The sequence below is a fragment of the Spodoptera frugiperda genome, chromosome 26 (genome assembly GCF_023101765.2).
Source record: "Spodoptera frugiperda isolate SF20-4 chromosome 26, AGI-APGP_CSIRO_Sfru_2.0, whole genome shotgun sequence".
NCBI lineage: Eukaryota > Metazoa > Arthropoda > Insecta > Lepidoptera > Noctuidae > Spodoptera > Spodoptera frugiperda.
The window spans coordinates 6,932,003-6,948,368 of record NC_064237.1 but is presented as its reverse complement, the minus strand read 5'-3'; the positions used below and the strand labels follow the sequence as shown (position 1 = coordinate 6,948,368).

General features: G+C 33.6%; 1 protein-coding gene and 1 long non-coding RNA gene across 3 annotated transcripts; both read right to left on the bottom strand.

Annotated features, from left to right (window-relative positions):
• Positions 1-202: 202 nt before the first annotated feature.
• LOC118264659 (sodium-dependent nutrient amino acid transporter 1) lies at positions 203-13,891 on the bottom strand. Its single transcript, XM_035577246.2, has 14 exons — positions 13,792-13,891; positions 13,550-13,699; positions 9,555-9,819; positions 9,066-9,282; positions 4,019-4,062; positions 3,698-3,845; positions 3,243-3,321; positions 3,060-3,163; positions 2,706-2,898; positions 2,215-2,391; positions 1,756-1,855; positions 1,384-1,560; positions 1,203-1,297; positions 203-965 (listed from the first exon to the last, which is right to left on the bottom strand). Exons 1-14 carry the CDS (start codon positions 13,792-13,794, stop codon positions 792-794), a joined length of 1,926 nt encoding a protein of 641 aa, XP_035433139.2. The 5' UTR covers positions 13,795-13,891; the 3' UTR covers positions 203-791.
• Positions 4,296-9,048, bottom strand: LOC126912528 (uncharacterized). Of its 2 annotated transcripts, XR_007707248.1 has the most exons (3): positions 5,559-9,048; positions 4,987-5,454; positions 4,296-4,635 (listed from the first exon to the last, which is right to left on the bottom strand). It is a non-coding gene; the product is annotated as an uncharacterized LOC126912528 (long non-coding RNA). The 2 variants fall into 2 exon arrangements; XR_007707247.1 differs by lacking the exon at positions 5,559-9,048 and having other exon boundaries at positions 4,987-5,552.
• Positions 13,892-16,366: the final 2,475 nt, after the last annotated feature.

Genomic DNA, 16,366 nt, shown 5'->3' with positions numbered 1-16,366 from the left:
GTAATCCGCTTACTCGACATGGGAACCGTACCAGTCAGTGACCTCAGGTCTCTTGCGTGTCTATTGCATGTGCTACCACTCTATCAACGCAGGCAGAGTTAACATAGTTAGGTTACCTATCAATCATCACTCAGGTTACCTATAATTCTGGTGTTAGGTAATAAGTGTAAAGTAGATACAATATTAAAGAAATACTCGCTCATAATTATCTTAAAGTTTATTTTACAAAAGATTACATTAAAATTAATAAGAAAAATAACAAGATTACTGGCTACTACTGAGAATTCCGAAAATCTCGGAATTTTCGTTTTTTATTTAATAAAAGACATTAATTATCCTTTCCTAGTTAATCAAACACAACAGTTTCATTATTTTGCTAATTAACTAGGTTATAGACTTACACCAAAGTTTTCCACCTACAACATAATACAACAACTACAACATAATGTCGTGGCGCTTTTTAATTCCCGAAGGGAGACGCACAGCTGCAGTTTCACAATGTAACAGTAACATTTCACTAATTATGTTATAAGTCCCGTGTAATAGAGGATCAGCCTATTTCCATAGACCGGGCACAAATCAAGATTCTGTAGTAATATAATAAAACTAACCAAACGGGAATTGTACCCGAGATCCCTTGCCCGAGTGCCGTCATCTCGGTAGTAAATTGCGACCACTCGACAAACGAGACATACGAGTCTTGAACAATATTTAATAACATAACATTATTGATGCTAAAGCGAATAAATTATTATAATACAGAGATATTTCATTCAAGATAAAGCTAGGATCTATTTCCTTCGACGGTAGCCTCCAATTAAACTTAAACCTATGTGGTGGAGCTGATTCTTGCGAATGAGATTACGTTCATACTTGGCATTACGGCGGAATTCACGCCACTCTTCCTTCTTCTGGGGAATGCTGGGACCATACTTTTTCTTAGCTCTGAACGACGTTTTGACAGTCTGTAAATTAAATGTGAAGAAATATTATTTTAGCAAGGTGGACGTATTGCATGAAAAGTGTTTACTTATTAGGTAGGTTTGGGACAAATCTATACCTTCCTATTATTTATCTATTATTACAACTTTGTCTTGCGTTTAGCAAGAAGGATGCTATACTATTGGTATAGCACCTAATGGGAGAGGTACCTACGCACTTAACATAATATTATGAAGATAGGTAGGTACTTAGATACTTACCTCCACGAAGCTGCTAGTTCTATATTTCCATAATGTAGCTGCCATGAATATGGGAACCAAAGCTATTCCAAAGTACTGAAGCAATGAGCCAGCAACTGTAAAAAATATAGTTATTACAATAAGTATCGAAAATTTTAGTATACCTACAACTGAACTATGTCCGCAAATTAACAATACGTACTGTAAGCAATATCCGGATAAACGTAGTCATTGAACGTCAACTGATCCGTTGTTATCAAAGCGTAGAAGAAAACGGTCATCATCATAAATGGTGTCACAATACCCCAACAGATACGCCAGTAGAATGAAGTCTTCAAGCCCAACATAAACTCAATATTCAGACACATGTTCTCCAAACCTAAAACATAAAGATGATTTTAGTTACCTACATATATTTTGCTAAGTATTGTGTTTATGTAATGTACCTAATGTATAAGGTACCTAATAAAAGCAAATAGATAGGTATATAACCACCTTCTATTCGCAAATTACACTTAGATTACAGTCTTTTAAAATAAAGTCCAATTATTGCTATACATTGTGCTTTTCTTACCATAAATCCAAAAGACACCAATAATCTCAACAATCGCAGCAAACAGTCTCATGAAAGTTCCACCGTAGTGATCAACCAGTTCTAGAATGTACTGACCGCCCTGTAAAGTTAAATAATAGTGTTATTAGGGAGTTAGGGAGATAATTAGTAAAATAATCTTCGAATATTTCGCTGTAAGCTAATATTGCATTCCAAGGAGAATAGAGATAAGTTGCGATCCTAACGGGTAAAAAAAATAAAATGCCCACTAGATTAATTTGCTTTAACCGTTCGAACCGTAGCGCCACCTAAGGGCTACACTATTTACAACTAATTCATTAATACATGGTAACCTTCTAGGAGAAACTTCCAAAAGTTAGCCACTCGCTTATTGTAGTGGCAACTCTTAACAATTGTAGGTCCGTTTAATCCCTACACTCCATGTATTAAATCAGAACAAATAAAGATAAAACCACTCACTGGAGTAACATAAACGAGTCCAACTAAGAAGCATGCCGAGCACATTACACCTGACATCACAATCGTGGGGACTTTGGGGAAAGCATCGAGGAGGATCGTGTTTACAGTCGAAAACAGGGCAACTCCTGAGCCAACACCAAGTACAGCCATCATCAAGAAGAACAGGGCGGAGAATAGCTGAAATATAATAATATGTATGCATTAATTATGTATGTATAATAATATGTGTGCTTAAAATACAAAAAAATACACCCAATTTTCAGTAATTACGTTGCGTAACAGGGGTAAAGTCTATGGTCAAAGTTCCAGCAATTTAATAATAGTAAAAAAAGAATATAAATTAAATAAAAATCCCAACAACACTTTGTCCAATGTGGGGATCGCTGCCGATAGTATTTGCTCGGCATTCACGCTTGCGTGCACTCGATCAACGAGGCAGCTAATTACGATTAGGTACTTAGCTTCAAAAAATAAACGAAGTAATTTCTTACTTGTGGAACAAATGGAGATTGTGCAATAGCATCTGGGTAGGACACAAAGGCCAAGCTAGAACCTCCTCCTCTGATGATGGTGCTGATGTCGTCCTCACCCATTTGGAAAGCGAGGTTCCCCAGAATTCCAAAGATGGTGATACCAGATATCAAACTGGTGAACGTGTCCAGCGTGGTCACAATCATTGAGTCTCTGGAAAAAGGATAAAAATACAAAACTGATTTTAAATTTTTTTTTGATCAAGTTTTGGCTACGTGTAATCTATTCTGTAGCTTATAATCATTATTACCTAACAAAAAATTGTTGATCAAGGTTAATGTTACATAGTACTTGAGACAAATCTTATATTTTACCTGTATACATTTTGTGTAAACTTGTTGAATGAGGAGAACATGATCAATGCACCAGAACACGTGGACAGAGAGAAGAACACCTGGGTTGTAGCTGCATACCATACCTATAAGTAGTTAACTACTTAGAAAAAATAATAGTAATAATTTAATTTAATTTCTTATTAATTGAAACTTTTTAATTACCTTCAATTCCAAGATTTTTTCCCACTGTGGTGTAATGAAGAATAATATTCCTTTACCAGCGCCGGGCAATGTGACAGCCCTAAACATCAATTAATTAATATTAACAATTAATTTAATACTAAAAATGAAACTCACGTCACTCTTTTTACTAAGGTAACCTGAGCAAGAACTTAAACTATACAGAAGCAGCAATTCTCCTGTAGGCCCGTACCGCGGGCTACACATTATGACGATACACGTAGCACTTGAGCTACACACTACGACGATACGCGTAGCAATTGTGCTACGGCTCTACTACGGCCGTAGCCAATGTACTACGAAAGTAGCAATTTAGCTACGACGTGAGTCTCAGTAGTGATAGAAAATTAGATATTTATAGTACTTTAGTTAAGATAATATACTAAGTTTTGTGAACATTTTTGGTATTTATTTCCAATTAATTGTTATATTTTTACCTGATAAGCAATATAAACATGACGACATATGGGAACAGAGCGAGGAAGTAGGCAGCTTTTCCAGAACTTTTGATACCTTTTGCGACGATTACGAAGACAATTAACCAGGATATAAACAAACTCAGTGTAAGGTCCCAGAGTGGTGCACCTATAAAGAAATCGGAATTTGATTAATATTAAATAGAAAATAAACATATGTTTGCAAAGAAAAATGATACTAGAAATAAAAATGAAATATAAATATGAAGCAGAACATTTTTTGTAGTGGTAAATATAGAGTTTAACGTTGTTAATTGTTTATTTTTATATTTATCTACTTACCAATGCCGTCATGGATACCATCAGACTGGCGCAGAATAACTTTCCTGTTGACAAGAAATCATCGACTTTATTAAATAACTAGCTGACCCAGCGAACTTCGTACCGCTTTCGCGTAGCAATGATGCTATACTTTATTTTGTATAGCTGAGTTATGTATGAGTCCCTATTCAATTTGAATTGGAATCTATAAATATCCTCCATATAAAAATGAATCCATAATTTCCTGATCTCACTATACCTGAAAAGGACTTTACTAATTTAAAAAAAAAACAAAATATATTTTCATAATAGTGTTTATTTCATTGGATTCAATCATTTCACTGTCCTGCAGGCGCCTTATCGGCTCTGATGACAATTTTGTGATTATCTGATGGCATGCGGTCTAATGCATTTGTGAATGTCTAATGCATCGGTCTAATGCAACTAATTCATTGTGTTGAAGGAAAAATGTTTGAAGTTGTTCATCACAATGGATCTCTTTACTGAGTTGTTGTGTGCGCAACGCTGATCGACTTCTCTTGCTGAATTGTCCATAAAATATATTTGCAAAAATGTATAGTCTTCAACAGGCACTGGCAATAAGGAACCTGTTTGATGATATATTTGAATCCGTGAATCTGCAAGAATATAAATATGTATACAGGCAATTGTATAGCAAATTGTACCACCATGTGGCTCGCAAAATACTGCCACAATACTTTACATCATTTCAAATTAAAACTACTTTTAACCTCGACATTAAACAGCCTTCCACGGCAGCTTTAGGTAGTAGGCTTTACCAAGAACGTCTTGCTCATGCCACTATAAAATACAACATGTTATAAATGTTGCTGATTAAGTCTTCGGATTATAGACTATTATTAGTAATTTGATTTATTGTTTACAAAATAAACACATCACTGACTCGACATATTTTGCACCAGCTACATGGTTTTAAAACTAAAAAAAACGTTTGCCATTCTACTTACTTGCTAAAAGTAGGCAAAAAATTGTCTCTTATAACTTTTGTTGCCCAAAATGATGCCATTTGAAAGCAATTATTGTACTGCTGGTTATGAGTCAAAAAATGAACCAATGAATGTAGTGGCTCTGGTGGCGGTACCAATGGCGTCAATTTGACTTGGCCGCTGGCGCAACACAATCCAGAGGCTTAATTTTTTAATTTCAATCCCAATGTGGACACACAATGTTCATTAGTCCAATAGCAACAATTTGCTCTGAACTGTAATCAATTGCCACATTATAACTGAATGCAGCTTTGTGGGGATTAAACACAACATTTCTATCTTGATATCGATTCAGTTTAAGTTCATTTCGCGCTTCGCGATGCTCATCAGTTTGATTTGCTCTTATATTTCTTTGACTTGCCGTATTTCGAGTTCTGCGGCCTAAGCTTGTACGTCTGGTTGGTAGCATTGTTAAAAACGAAATTCCAACTGAAAATAAAAAGCTCTCATACATTTTCTGCATAACCGTGTATACCAAATTGTAGTATTGTGTAAAAAGTTACTAAAAATCAATAATGAAGATGTGAACTTACCTTGATTAACACACACTTATTAGCAAATAAAAATCTTCTTAGTCTTTAAAACTCGAAGAAATATTAAGATAATCTCTCAGAAATATTGAAAAATATACATTTAATTTTGCATATTTTAAAAAACGCGCAATACGAATGTAAATGTCATTCACACCAATAGACTATATTGAAAGAGCATCGTTTGTTCGGAAACGTGAATAGAAACTTTAATTTACACAAAATAAATTTCTGAACACACGCGTAACTGTTGATAATTTGTCATTATTTCTGAACGCACGCATAATTAATATTTGAGGAATTTCTATTAATGCTTAATGCACTTTTCAACATTTTCAATAGATTAAAAAAAATACAGACAATTGTTTATTCACCCTTTTCATAGTTTATGCATAAATGTCAATCATTATTTACAGAATTTGAATTTAGAAACAACAAATATTTGACATGTACAAATGAAAATTTATCGAATCTAGCTTTTGCCCGCGACTTCGTCCGCGTAGTGGTGTTAGTGGTTAAAATGCTGCCGTATGTCATCTAAAATGTGAATTACTTGAGAATATGTTACTGTTAGCATTTTTAAAGATATGTATTCCAAAGAAACCACGACCGCCGATTCATCATTTTATAATCATGATGAAAAGTAGCCAAGGTTATCTATATTATTATCCTTTAATTTTCTATATATTGCCTATCAATAAAAAAAATACATTGTTTCGTTGTTATATTTCAAAAAAAAAACATTTGTGCAAGCGTAACCTCAACACAAACAGGATTACTTTCGCATTCATAACATTAGTATGGTAGTAGGGATATTGGCGATGTAAATAAGTATATGTGTATTTAAATAAGAATCGAACGCGAGCAACGCCACAGGCAACGTATTTACGAAAATGACGAATTTTCAAGCAAACATTAATCTCCTCTATCAAGCATTCTACGCCTTCTACCCTTTTTATTAAAAAGTAGCCTATGTTCTTTCGCTCCTCATTAAGTGTCTAAATACAAAATTTCACTGTTACAGCTTTAAAAATGACGAATTTCCATATGACCATTCATCCCCTATTTTTACCCACTCTCCCCTATTTTTTTGCAATAAAAAGTAGACCATGTTCTTTCGTTCCTCATTAAGTATCTAAATACTAAGTTTTACTGTTACAGCTTTTAAAAAGACGAATTTCCATATGACCATTTATCCCTTATTTTTACCCACTATTTTTCTCCGCTATTTTTTTTTTGCAATAAAAAGTATCAAGGTCTATTCTATCTCAGTACTAAATTCCATCAAAATCGGTTCACTGGTTTAGGCTTGAAAGCGTAATTACAGACAGACAGAGTTACTTTCGCATAATAATATTAGTAGGGATTCTGTGCTCCAAGTCTTATTCAATAGCATTTGTTTTTTAGTATCCAATAGCATTTATCCAACAATGAACTTTATCCAATAGCAATAAAGCTCAAATTGACTCTACGTATTAGTTAGAAAACGTTTGTATGGGATAAAGAAAAGGGCTGTTTTTAGGGCTTTTCCGTCAATTATTTGATATTTTCTCACCTTTTAAACCTTCCCTAGACCTCCACGAATAATTCAAGACCAAGATAAGATAAATCCGTTCAGCCGTTCTCGAGTTTTAGCGAGACAAAGGAACAGCAATTGATTTTTATATATATAGATAGAAGATAGATAATAGATAATAATAGATAATAGATAAATAGATAAATATGTATTGAAAACACTAAGTATGTTTACAAATATATACAACGCACAAATATCTTTAGAGCTTTGTATACCTAAGTATTCGTGCATTTACGTACTTATTCTGATTGATTGATATTTGATGTAGTACTAATTAGCATTTTTGTTATCAAGAAAGTAGCATTTTCAACTTATTGCAATTGATATTTGGGAGTCCCCGATATGCAGCACCTACATTAGATTATAATGATTCAGATCTGATCTCGTTCTAATTATTTTTCGAGGTTTGGTTTGAGACGCTGTTTTTATGTTATGCCTCAGGATGTTGTATATACGTATAGGTATATTTTAAGGTAGATAGAGATGATGTATATTTGCCACATTTTGTTAGCGGTGTACCCAATACTTAATTCATCCTACGGGACATAGTTTCCATGTTCCTTAGGTTAACCCGTTAAACACGACCTTCGACGAAAGTGCTTTTGCGACTATTCTACAAACAGCAAGTACTACTGTACTATATGTTCACATTATTTATTTATATTCAGTGCAAGTAAAGTGCCACGTGACACTTATTTACGGGGGATTGTGACACCTCCAGCGTTATCTATGCTTGTCTTATCACCTCGTTAATAATTCAAAATAATCAATGTATATCTACCTAAATACGCAGCTTTTACACTATCAGGTCATGTTTTATCAGTTATTGAGTGATAAATGAACATATATCTATACTTTATTGATAAACCGATTAAATACGAAATATCTGCATATTTTAATGGCACGTGGTAAATATTTGCTTTGTATGCAAAGCATTAGGTATGTTTTAAGCCAAGGATACACTAGGGGATGTATGTCCTGCGACACGTGTCGCTAGCAACGTTGGGCGAGGTTGCACGACGTTGCCGGACTGCGCTCGACATGTCTGGCAACATCACGCGACAGTCTCCAACTTTATCGAGCGAAGTAGCGCGACATTGCCGGTTATCCTGTGACCTGTGTTGTAGCGTAGTTTCGATGTGGCTACGGAGCTACGGAAATAAGTCTCGCGATGTCGCCAGATATATTAGGTGAAATGAGCCAGTTTCCCTGTACATGCCACCTATACCTGTTGTGGGACATTTGTGCCCTAGTGTATCCTTGGCTTTAAGCAGACGTGTTTATTAAAGCGAATGTTTATTAGGTCTTTTCATGGACCAAGTCGTGTAAGCAATCGTGGATTTTTGTTAAGGAGTCGGCTAAATTCAAAATAGGTACTTATAGGCAGTTATCTGATACTAGCTTCTGAGAAAATGTGTTATTGTTATCACTAATAACATGCGATAAGCTTTTTGGAATTAAATCGTGCGGAATCTTAAGTCTAAAGAGAATTTTAATAACGTTAAGAAGCGCGCATTTCTTACTGATTTTTAAAAAAAGTACGAGATTTGCAATTTGACTGCAACTTTTTTTTATGTATGTTCACCAATTATTCGAAGATGCCTGAATCGATTTAAATATCATTATTATTTGTTTAAATCGGTAACGTATGACTTATAACAGTTATTTTTTGCTTTTTATAAGTCAGTTTTTAAATCGCAGTTTTAAAAACTGTATATTGTATTATTATTATATTAATTGGAAGCTTTGTTGTTCAACGAGATCGTAATTTAAATAATAATGTAAGTGGGTAACCAGCAGTACACATAACTGGAGACAAATTTAAAATTAATTTTAAAGTTTAGGGCGATTATTGAAAATCACTTTACGGTCTTGATACGACACAAAATGTATAGAGTAACTAATAAATAATAGAATTAGGTAAATAAACTTACTGGAAATATAACTGAGCACTGGTTATAGGCCTGTCTATTATTAAGCTCTGATTGGCTACCTCTCCCGAAGGAACGCAGTCCACCCAATCTGGTTGGCACACAGACCAGGGCAGAACACTCTGGAAGCTCATTAGTAGATAGTACAGGCAAAGTCCGACAATTGACATATAGTAAGAGACGATGTACAAAGCGCTGAGAGCTTGAGCGTAACCCGTTCCTGAAAACAAAATTTTAATAAAAATTATTAAAAAAAAATGTATTTATTTATTGTTTAAGTATTTATTTGTAATGATATAGCCATTAGAAGTTTGGTTATATAAAACTTTAGCTAGCTTTTAATTAGAAGTGATAAACAATGACTCTCCTTATTCCTTGATTTAATAAGCCTTTATTGTGGTTTGATCTCATTGTCCGAGGAGATTCGTGATAGTTAAAGGTCCAGTAACTTTATTCATTAAAATAAAAATTATTTAAAAAAAAAATACTGACCTTTCATAGCTGGTGATAAAGCCCATACTTTAACACAATTACTGCTACTGAATTGACCAAGGGCAGTTTCTAAATAGTACATGGGTTTTCCTATGAGTATAAGTACGATGATGTAAGGAATGAGGAAGGCGCCGCCTCCATTCTGGTAGGCGATGAAGGGGAATCGCCACACGTTGCCGAGACCGACCGATGTGGCGATACAGGACATGAGGAACTGGTATTGGTTGTCCCATGTTGGCCTTTCAACTTCTGGTGAAGCTCCATCCTGAAATAGAAATTATAACAAAATAAGTTATTATAGCATATTGTGGCATTTAGATTATTAACAGAGGACACTACTTTTTTATTCTCCGAAAATATTTTGTAATTTTTTGTTATTTATTTGTTTCCGCTGATGTCGTTTATTATCTTATTAATGCGACCCTGTGAGGTAATTTAGGTTTTACTGGCTTGCAGTCATAAAATATTCCAATATCAGGGTTATTAGGTAGTACAATAAATACTTTATTTTGCAATTAACTGACTCATAAATTGATTTATACCTACATATTAAGTATTTACCTAAAACCTATCTGATATCTGTAAAGATATTAACTATCTAATCTTGTGACAATGTCCTGAATAAAAAATTGGCAATGATATCCTTTCAAGAGTACCTATCAAGTAAACAAAGTAAATGACCTACTCCATTCATTGCCACGTGATATCAATTTTCTAATATTTTGTACCTTTAAGTACAAATTTTATTTAAATTACAATATGTATATGAGTAAATTTTGTAGCAAATATTTATTTAATCTTTAATGTTGTGTACAATTAAATAGTGTGCATATTCTTTTAGTGTGCAAGTTTCGCAAGATCACAGGCACATTTTTGTATGTCACTTTGTTTATAATATGCAATAGGGGAGGATTCGGTAAACTCACTCGCACAATAAAATGTTGTTTGCCGTTGGTTTTCCGTGAGACCGCGTTACTCCCATCGAGCTCATTCGTTGCATATAATGACTACCGAAATCTAATGACTGACCAAACTAAACCGACAAGTGATTTTTATCAGTTAACCGTATGAAGTTTGAATTGGTATGTCTGAAGCAGAATAGATGCATATATGTATCTTAATATTAATTCAATAATGTTTATTTGAACCAACTAGTGCATAAGAAAGCGAAGTTGTTAATACTTTGGGCATTTTAAATAAGATGAAACTTTTAATACATGCAGAGACAAGGTAGTGATTGGTGCAAAGTGGGGACTGATTAAATTAAGTAGGTAGTGTTTAGTATCTAGCTCTAATATTGAAGGCCCCTAGTGATAGATATCGCATAGTTACTTAACATTTATCTATGACGATAAAGCAAATAAAACACGATTTAGATATTAGACTGTTGATGTTATATGTAAATAAATAGATAGGAATTTCCTTTTGTAAAATGTTTTATGTTTTAAATAATTATAAATAATTATAATAAATATGTAGTTGACGATGAAAACATTTCGTTCCTTTCCAGTTTTTCAGAATTTCGTATCTAAAAATTAAAATATGATACGATTTTCATTTTGCTTAAATGGATGCAGAAAAAAGTACATTGCATTAGTTTACGTAGCAGTTGATATTTTAACAAAATTTTATTTTTGCTTGTATATTTTTATCATAATATCTGAAAGTAGGTCATTGAAAATTCAAATCGTCGCAAATGATAAATGATTTATTTATATAAAAAGGTTAGAAAATAATACGTTTATAAATAAATTAAAACTAAGTAGATGAGGCCGGTGTTTTCTATTTGAACTCTGAGAAAACAAAACCAAAACAAACATACTTAGAGGTCACAGACTTTTTTTAATCCAGTGAGAGAGCCGAGCAAGTTCACTTTTTCTTAATTACTTATCTTTTTTTTAATTACTTATCTTAGCACATAGTGTTAAAATTTTCCGCTCGAGTTATAGATTTTATCTAGCTTCAAATTTAATTTGTATATGTATAATACTGATTGTGATTTCAACTACTGTATTATTTTAAAGTAGTTGCTGATATGCTATACGGATGTATGTGTGTGTAACCTGTGAAATTACTCCATTAAAATAGTAACAATGAAATGTAATTACATTATTATTTTTATTTCATATTCACGTTAATTAGAGCTTTGTTAGTTGCATGCCACGATGCACTATAAAAAGCCAAAATACACATGAGATATCGCCAAAAAGTTCTGTATGGCTTTCGAGAGCAAAACGTGTTGAGGATGGTTGAAACTTATGGCAATAAGGCAATAAATTGCCTAACTAACACAAAAGTTAGTTTAGCTGGCAAATAATAAAGAAGGTAGATACGACTTTCGCTCGCCTTCTAAAATATTCTGAAAACTGAAATATGCTTCATCAGGTACTCTTTATTTACTACTAATTTTAATTTTATTTACTCACATAATATCACGTTTTTGTGAATGACACATCCACTATTCAACACTTATGATATGGACAGAAAAATAAACTATTTAACACTAACTATTTGTTACAAGAATAATTAGTATGTGACACCTGAAGTGCACAATTATACAATTGTAATTATAATTATAAAAAATCCTATGTTCCGTGAATTTGGGATTACTGTGGTGTCTAAAATAAAATCTTATTATTAATTTCATGATTAGAGCTAGTAAATAAACTATTAAAGTAAGATAATAAGGGAAGAAAAAAAAGGCAAACGAGATTCTTTTTTTTTTAGTTTTAGTTGTTGAGTTGCCGCGTTATTTCAAAATTAACACTAAAAGTTAAATATTTTATCAACTTTTTATTTTCGCCTATGCCTTTGTTCGACAAAAATATTGGAACTGATCTGTTCTATAACCCCATACAAGAATTTACTCTAATAACAAATCACTCTGCATGTATAAATAAATAACGCATTTTTATAAATTGTAATTATCGAACTAGTTACTCAATCGTTTAGATATGTATATGTTTGTTGAAGTTTCAACAGGTATATACGTATCTATATACGCCCTAAATACCATTGCGTACAGTCTTTGTTTAATCAGTTGGTACACTGGTACAGTCCCGATAATTTACTAATTATTTTAACACATGTTGTTTACATATTTACTTCTTGGTAAGTCCGTTATTTGTTTAAAGTGGAGGGAGATGAAGATGGCCTTATGTTTTTAAATTTAATATGATTATTTGTCTCGTTATATGATTATTATGTATCAAGGGTAAACTAATTAAAGTTCAGCATCATGTAAGTAGTAAGTGATCAGTGATTAGCAGATAGCTTTATCAGTGGTATCTAATAATCTCATTTGTGCGACATTTGGCTACCGGCTAAGACTGTAGTTACATAAATGCCATTTAGCACATGTCTACTTGTAGAGTCAGGCAACCGGCTGCCGTGCAACGTGTAGCAGGTTTGATTCCCGCACCGAGAAACCCTTTGCGTGATCCACAAATTGTTCTTTCGGGTCTGTGTGTCATGTGGATGTGAATTATATGTTTGTGAACACACTCACGACACAGGATAAAATCCTAGAGTCGTTTTTACATACGTACAGACGCCAACATTGAGTTTTCTACTCTTTCTGTAGACAAGCTCTAAAATTGCATTTGATTAGAGGTTCTTGTTCATAAGGCTTTAGCGTCAATGTATATTGTAAGGTGATTTAGAAAATAATAATTACTGAATATTTTCTTATGTGTGTAAAGGCTAAATCAAACGTCGACAACCTTTTGACATTATTGTATTTTTTACAGTAGTTTAAAAACACTCATTTTCTTTTATATGTTTCTGATCATCGATCGTTAACTACTTAAGGAAAATATAAGAAGAACTTTTTTAATTTTGTTAATTATTTAAATAATAATAATTTTATCTATAAAACAAGCATTTGGTAATAAATACTTCATGAATAATTACAGTAAATATTTACCGATACCTACGCGCTATTGTATAAGTCAATATGCAAAGAAACAAATCAATTGAGAAGGTTTATCACTTACTACACTTTTATCCGGATAGTCCGAAGGCAGATCCTTTTCCGTACCGTTGTAGTCTGGGGGGAATTTCTTGGATTTGTCATCATACTCTGGCGCAGAATCAAACCCTGGATTCTCACGACTCCCATTCTCAACTTTCACGTTTTCTGAATACTAGTCAAAAAATAAAAATAATAAGTACTTATGCTTATTTGAGAGTAGTCCAACATCAATTTTCAAGGCAAATTAAAAAATATTTTTTGTACCATTTTCCGATATGTGTGGAGTCCTTAGAAGACTGACCACCACAGCATACGTTGTTGAAATGGCATTTGCATAATTGCTATTTGTTATATTACACAGAGATAAGTTTAATGTGATAAGGTAATCGTAATATCCATCTATAGATTAAGTTTTTATCTTAATCTTATAATAGTTTTATTAATGATGTTTAAGTAATGCGAATATATTTTTATTAGGTATCAAATAGCTTCCTTTCTCACCCTTCTTTGTGTCGTAGCGATGTACCTAGCGGGTTACCGGGGCTCCGGTTCGAAAAGCAGGAGTAGGAACGGGGTGATTTTTAGTCAGCAAGAGCCTGACTCTCCCTCTCGCCTAGCCCATAGCAGGAGAAGTCATCGGATGAATTTCCCCCTTGTAAATTTTCCTTCTTGCAAGGCATATCTGTCTATATGCCTTGTGCTTAGATATTCGATCAAAACCAGAATTGTTGTTTACTCTTAATTTAGAAATTCTAACATGCTTCAACAAAACAGTCGGGTGAACAAATATGTTCAATTTGGTAAATTAGTAACTCAATGTAAAAGAGTTTGTTTAAAATATACTATATTTACTTACTGTGGTTAATTGTTGCAAGTAAACATTTGCTTAGGAGAAAGTTCTTATTTTTGCTGGAGTTTTAACCAGTTTAAAACAAGTGGTAGGTACGTTATCTTTTGTTACATAATACCCAGGTGGAATTAAACCGTAGCTGCGGACTACCTCCGGAGCTGCGGACTACCTAGCGGGCTTACCAGCTAGGGATCCGGTTCGAAAAGCAGGAGTAGGAACGGGATGGTTTTTAGTCAGTAAGAGTCTGACACTCCCTCTCGCCTCGCCCAAGGCGTGAGATGTCATTGGATGATTGTCACCCTTTCAAAAAAAGGTGGAATTAAAAGTTTCCTCAAACTATTGGACAGATATATGAGTTAGGAGCAACCTGTATACAGGTTTTATATTTAAGTACACGAGTTTTGATACCTAATATAACATGAGCACGTTTTAGTTTACGTCAACATTGGTTGAGTGACACTCAGTTTTATTGCCACGACCAAGGACAGTTGCAATTAATGTTTTATTTCCATTACATTCAAGGTCATCATTACGAAAATGACGCGAAGGTATATAAAACTTGATATTGGAAAAACCTTTGCGATATCTTCAGCCTTTTATTTTATCTCTTTAGAGATTCGTGTTGAAACCATATCTAAGGGTCGGTTCATATCTGAATATCTGACGTAAAATACGTCCAGCGTTTCACCGGTCGCACTAACTTATTATCGGTTGAGTGTGAACGGTCAAGTGTTTTTCTATACATTTGATTGTTCTGACGTTACGCGACGCATGTTCTAGTAAAGAATTCTACTAACAAGGAAAATTAAATTCACTTTTTCTTTTATAATTAATTAAAATCTCTAACGAACACAGACCGAAAATGACAAATATTCTATTTAAGCATAATCCCTACCCAAGGGAGCAAAAGTTTCGCGCGTGTCAAGCCTCTATTTTGTAGTAATTTTCGTGTTATGTTTGTATGTGTGTGTATGTAGTTAATATTAGATAAACTTATAAACGTATTATATGCTTAATTATACTATAGTCCTAAGATTTCTATACAAGAAAAAAAAAACTTTAGATAATAATAGTTAATTTTAATTCCATGGATATCAAGAAGATTGCAATAAAAACATCAACAATGTGGTGACATCTATCAGATGTTAGAAGAACTAAGTAGACAATTTATTGTTATCATAATATGTTTAGCTTGTGTTGAATATTCATTATTTTCAAGTAGTCAATATCATCGCAATGTCTATCGATTTTGACGTTTTGTCAAATACGATCAGATACTATGCATGTGTGTGTAATGTTTTATTTATTAAAGCAAACGTCTTGAGCGTGTTTCTTTAAAGTAAGGTACAGGCGCTCAATACTCTATAAAGCTCCAAAGTTTTTGCATACGATGTCGATGCTGTGGTGGCCTGGAGTTTTTAGACGCCCACTTCTCATATATGAAGGTTCGAAACATACAAACGGCAAGTACCGATGTGACTTTTCCGAGTTGAATGTACTTGTTAAGATTATTTAGACACCACTGACAAACGGTGAAGGAAAACATCGTAAGGAAATCTAAGCTTATAATTTCTAGTTATAAGTTTGAAATAGCCAACCCGCATTGAGCAAGCGTGGTGATTAATGCTCAAGCCTTCTCCATGTGAGAAGAGGCTTTTGGTCAGCAGTGGCCACTTAATAGGCTGTTGATGTGTGTGCACAATGACGACAAAGGACCTTATTAGACGCCTGTACCTAATTATAATTAATGTAAAGTGATCCTTAATCAGTTGAATTTTTGCTATCATTGCTAATTAATCTCTTGGAACTTGATCAAAATCAGTGAATGTATTCTAAATTTTGTTGTTTTATATTAATTCTCAACAATGTCGACTGAATGTGCAAATATATGGCTTAGTTTACTCTTGCTCGAACATAGGTACCTACATAGTATCGATGCATGATTGCACAACCACTACAGTCGTAGAAAACGATTTAAACGTTGGAGGA

Bases quoted from the DNA above. Each gene is read 5' to 3' on its own strand.
- LOC118264659 (XM_035577246.2), bottom strand. The intron at 3,322-3,697 runs GTAAAAATATAA...ATTGATGTTTAG, and splicing joins ATGTTTATATTGCTTATCAG to GGCTGTCACATTGCCCGGCG. The intron at 1,856-2,214 runs GTGAGTGGTTTT...TTAACTTTACAG, and splicing joins GACTCGTTTATGTTACTCCA to GGCGGTCAGTACATTCTAGA.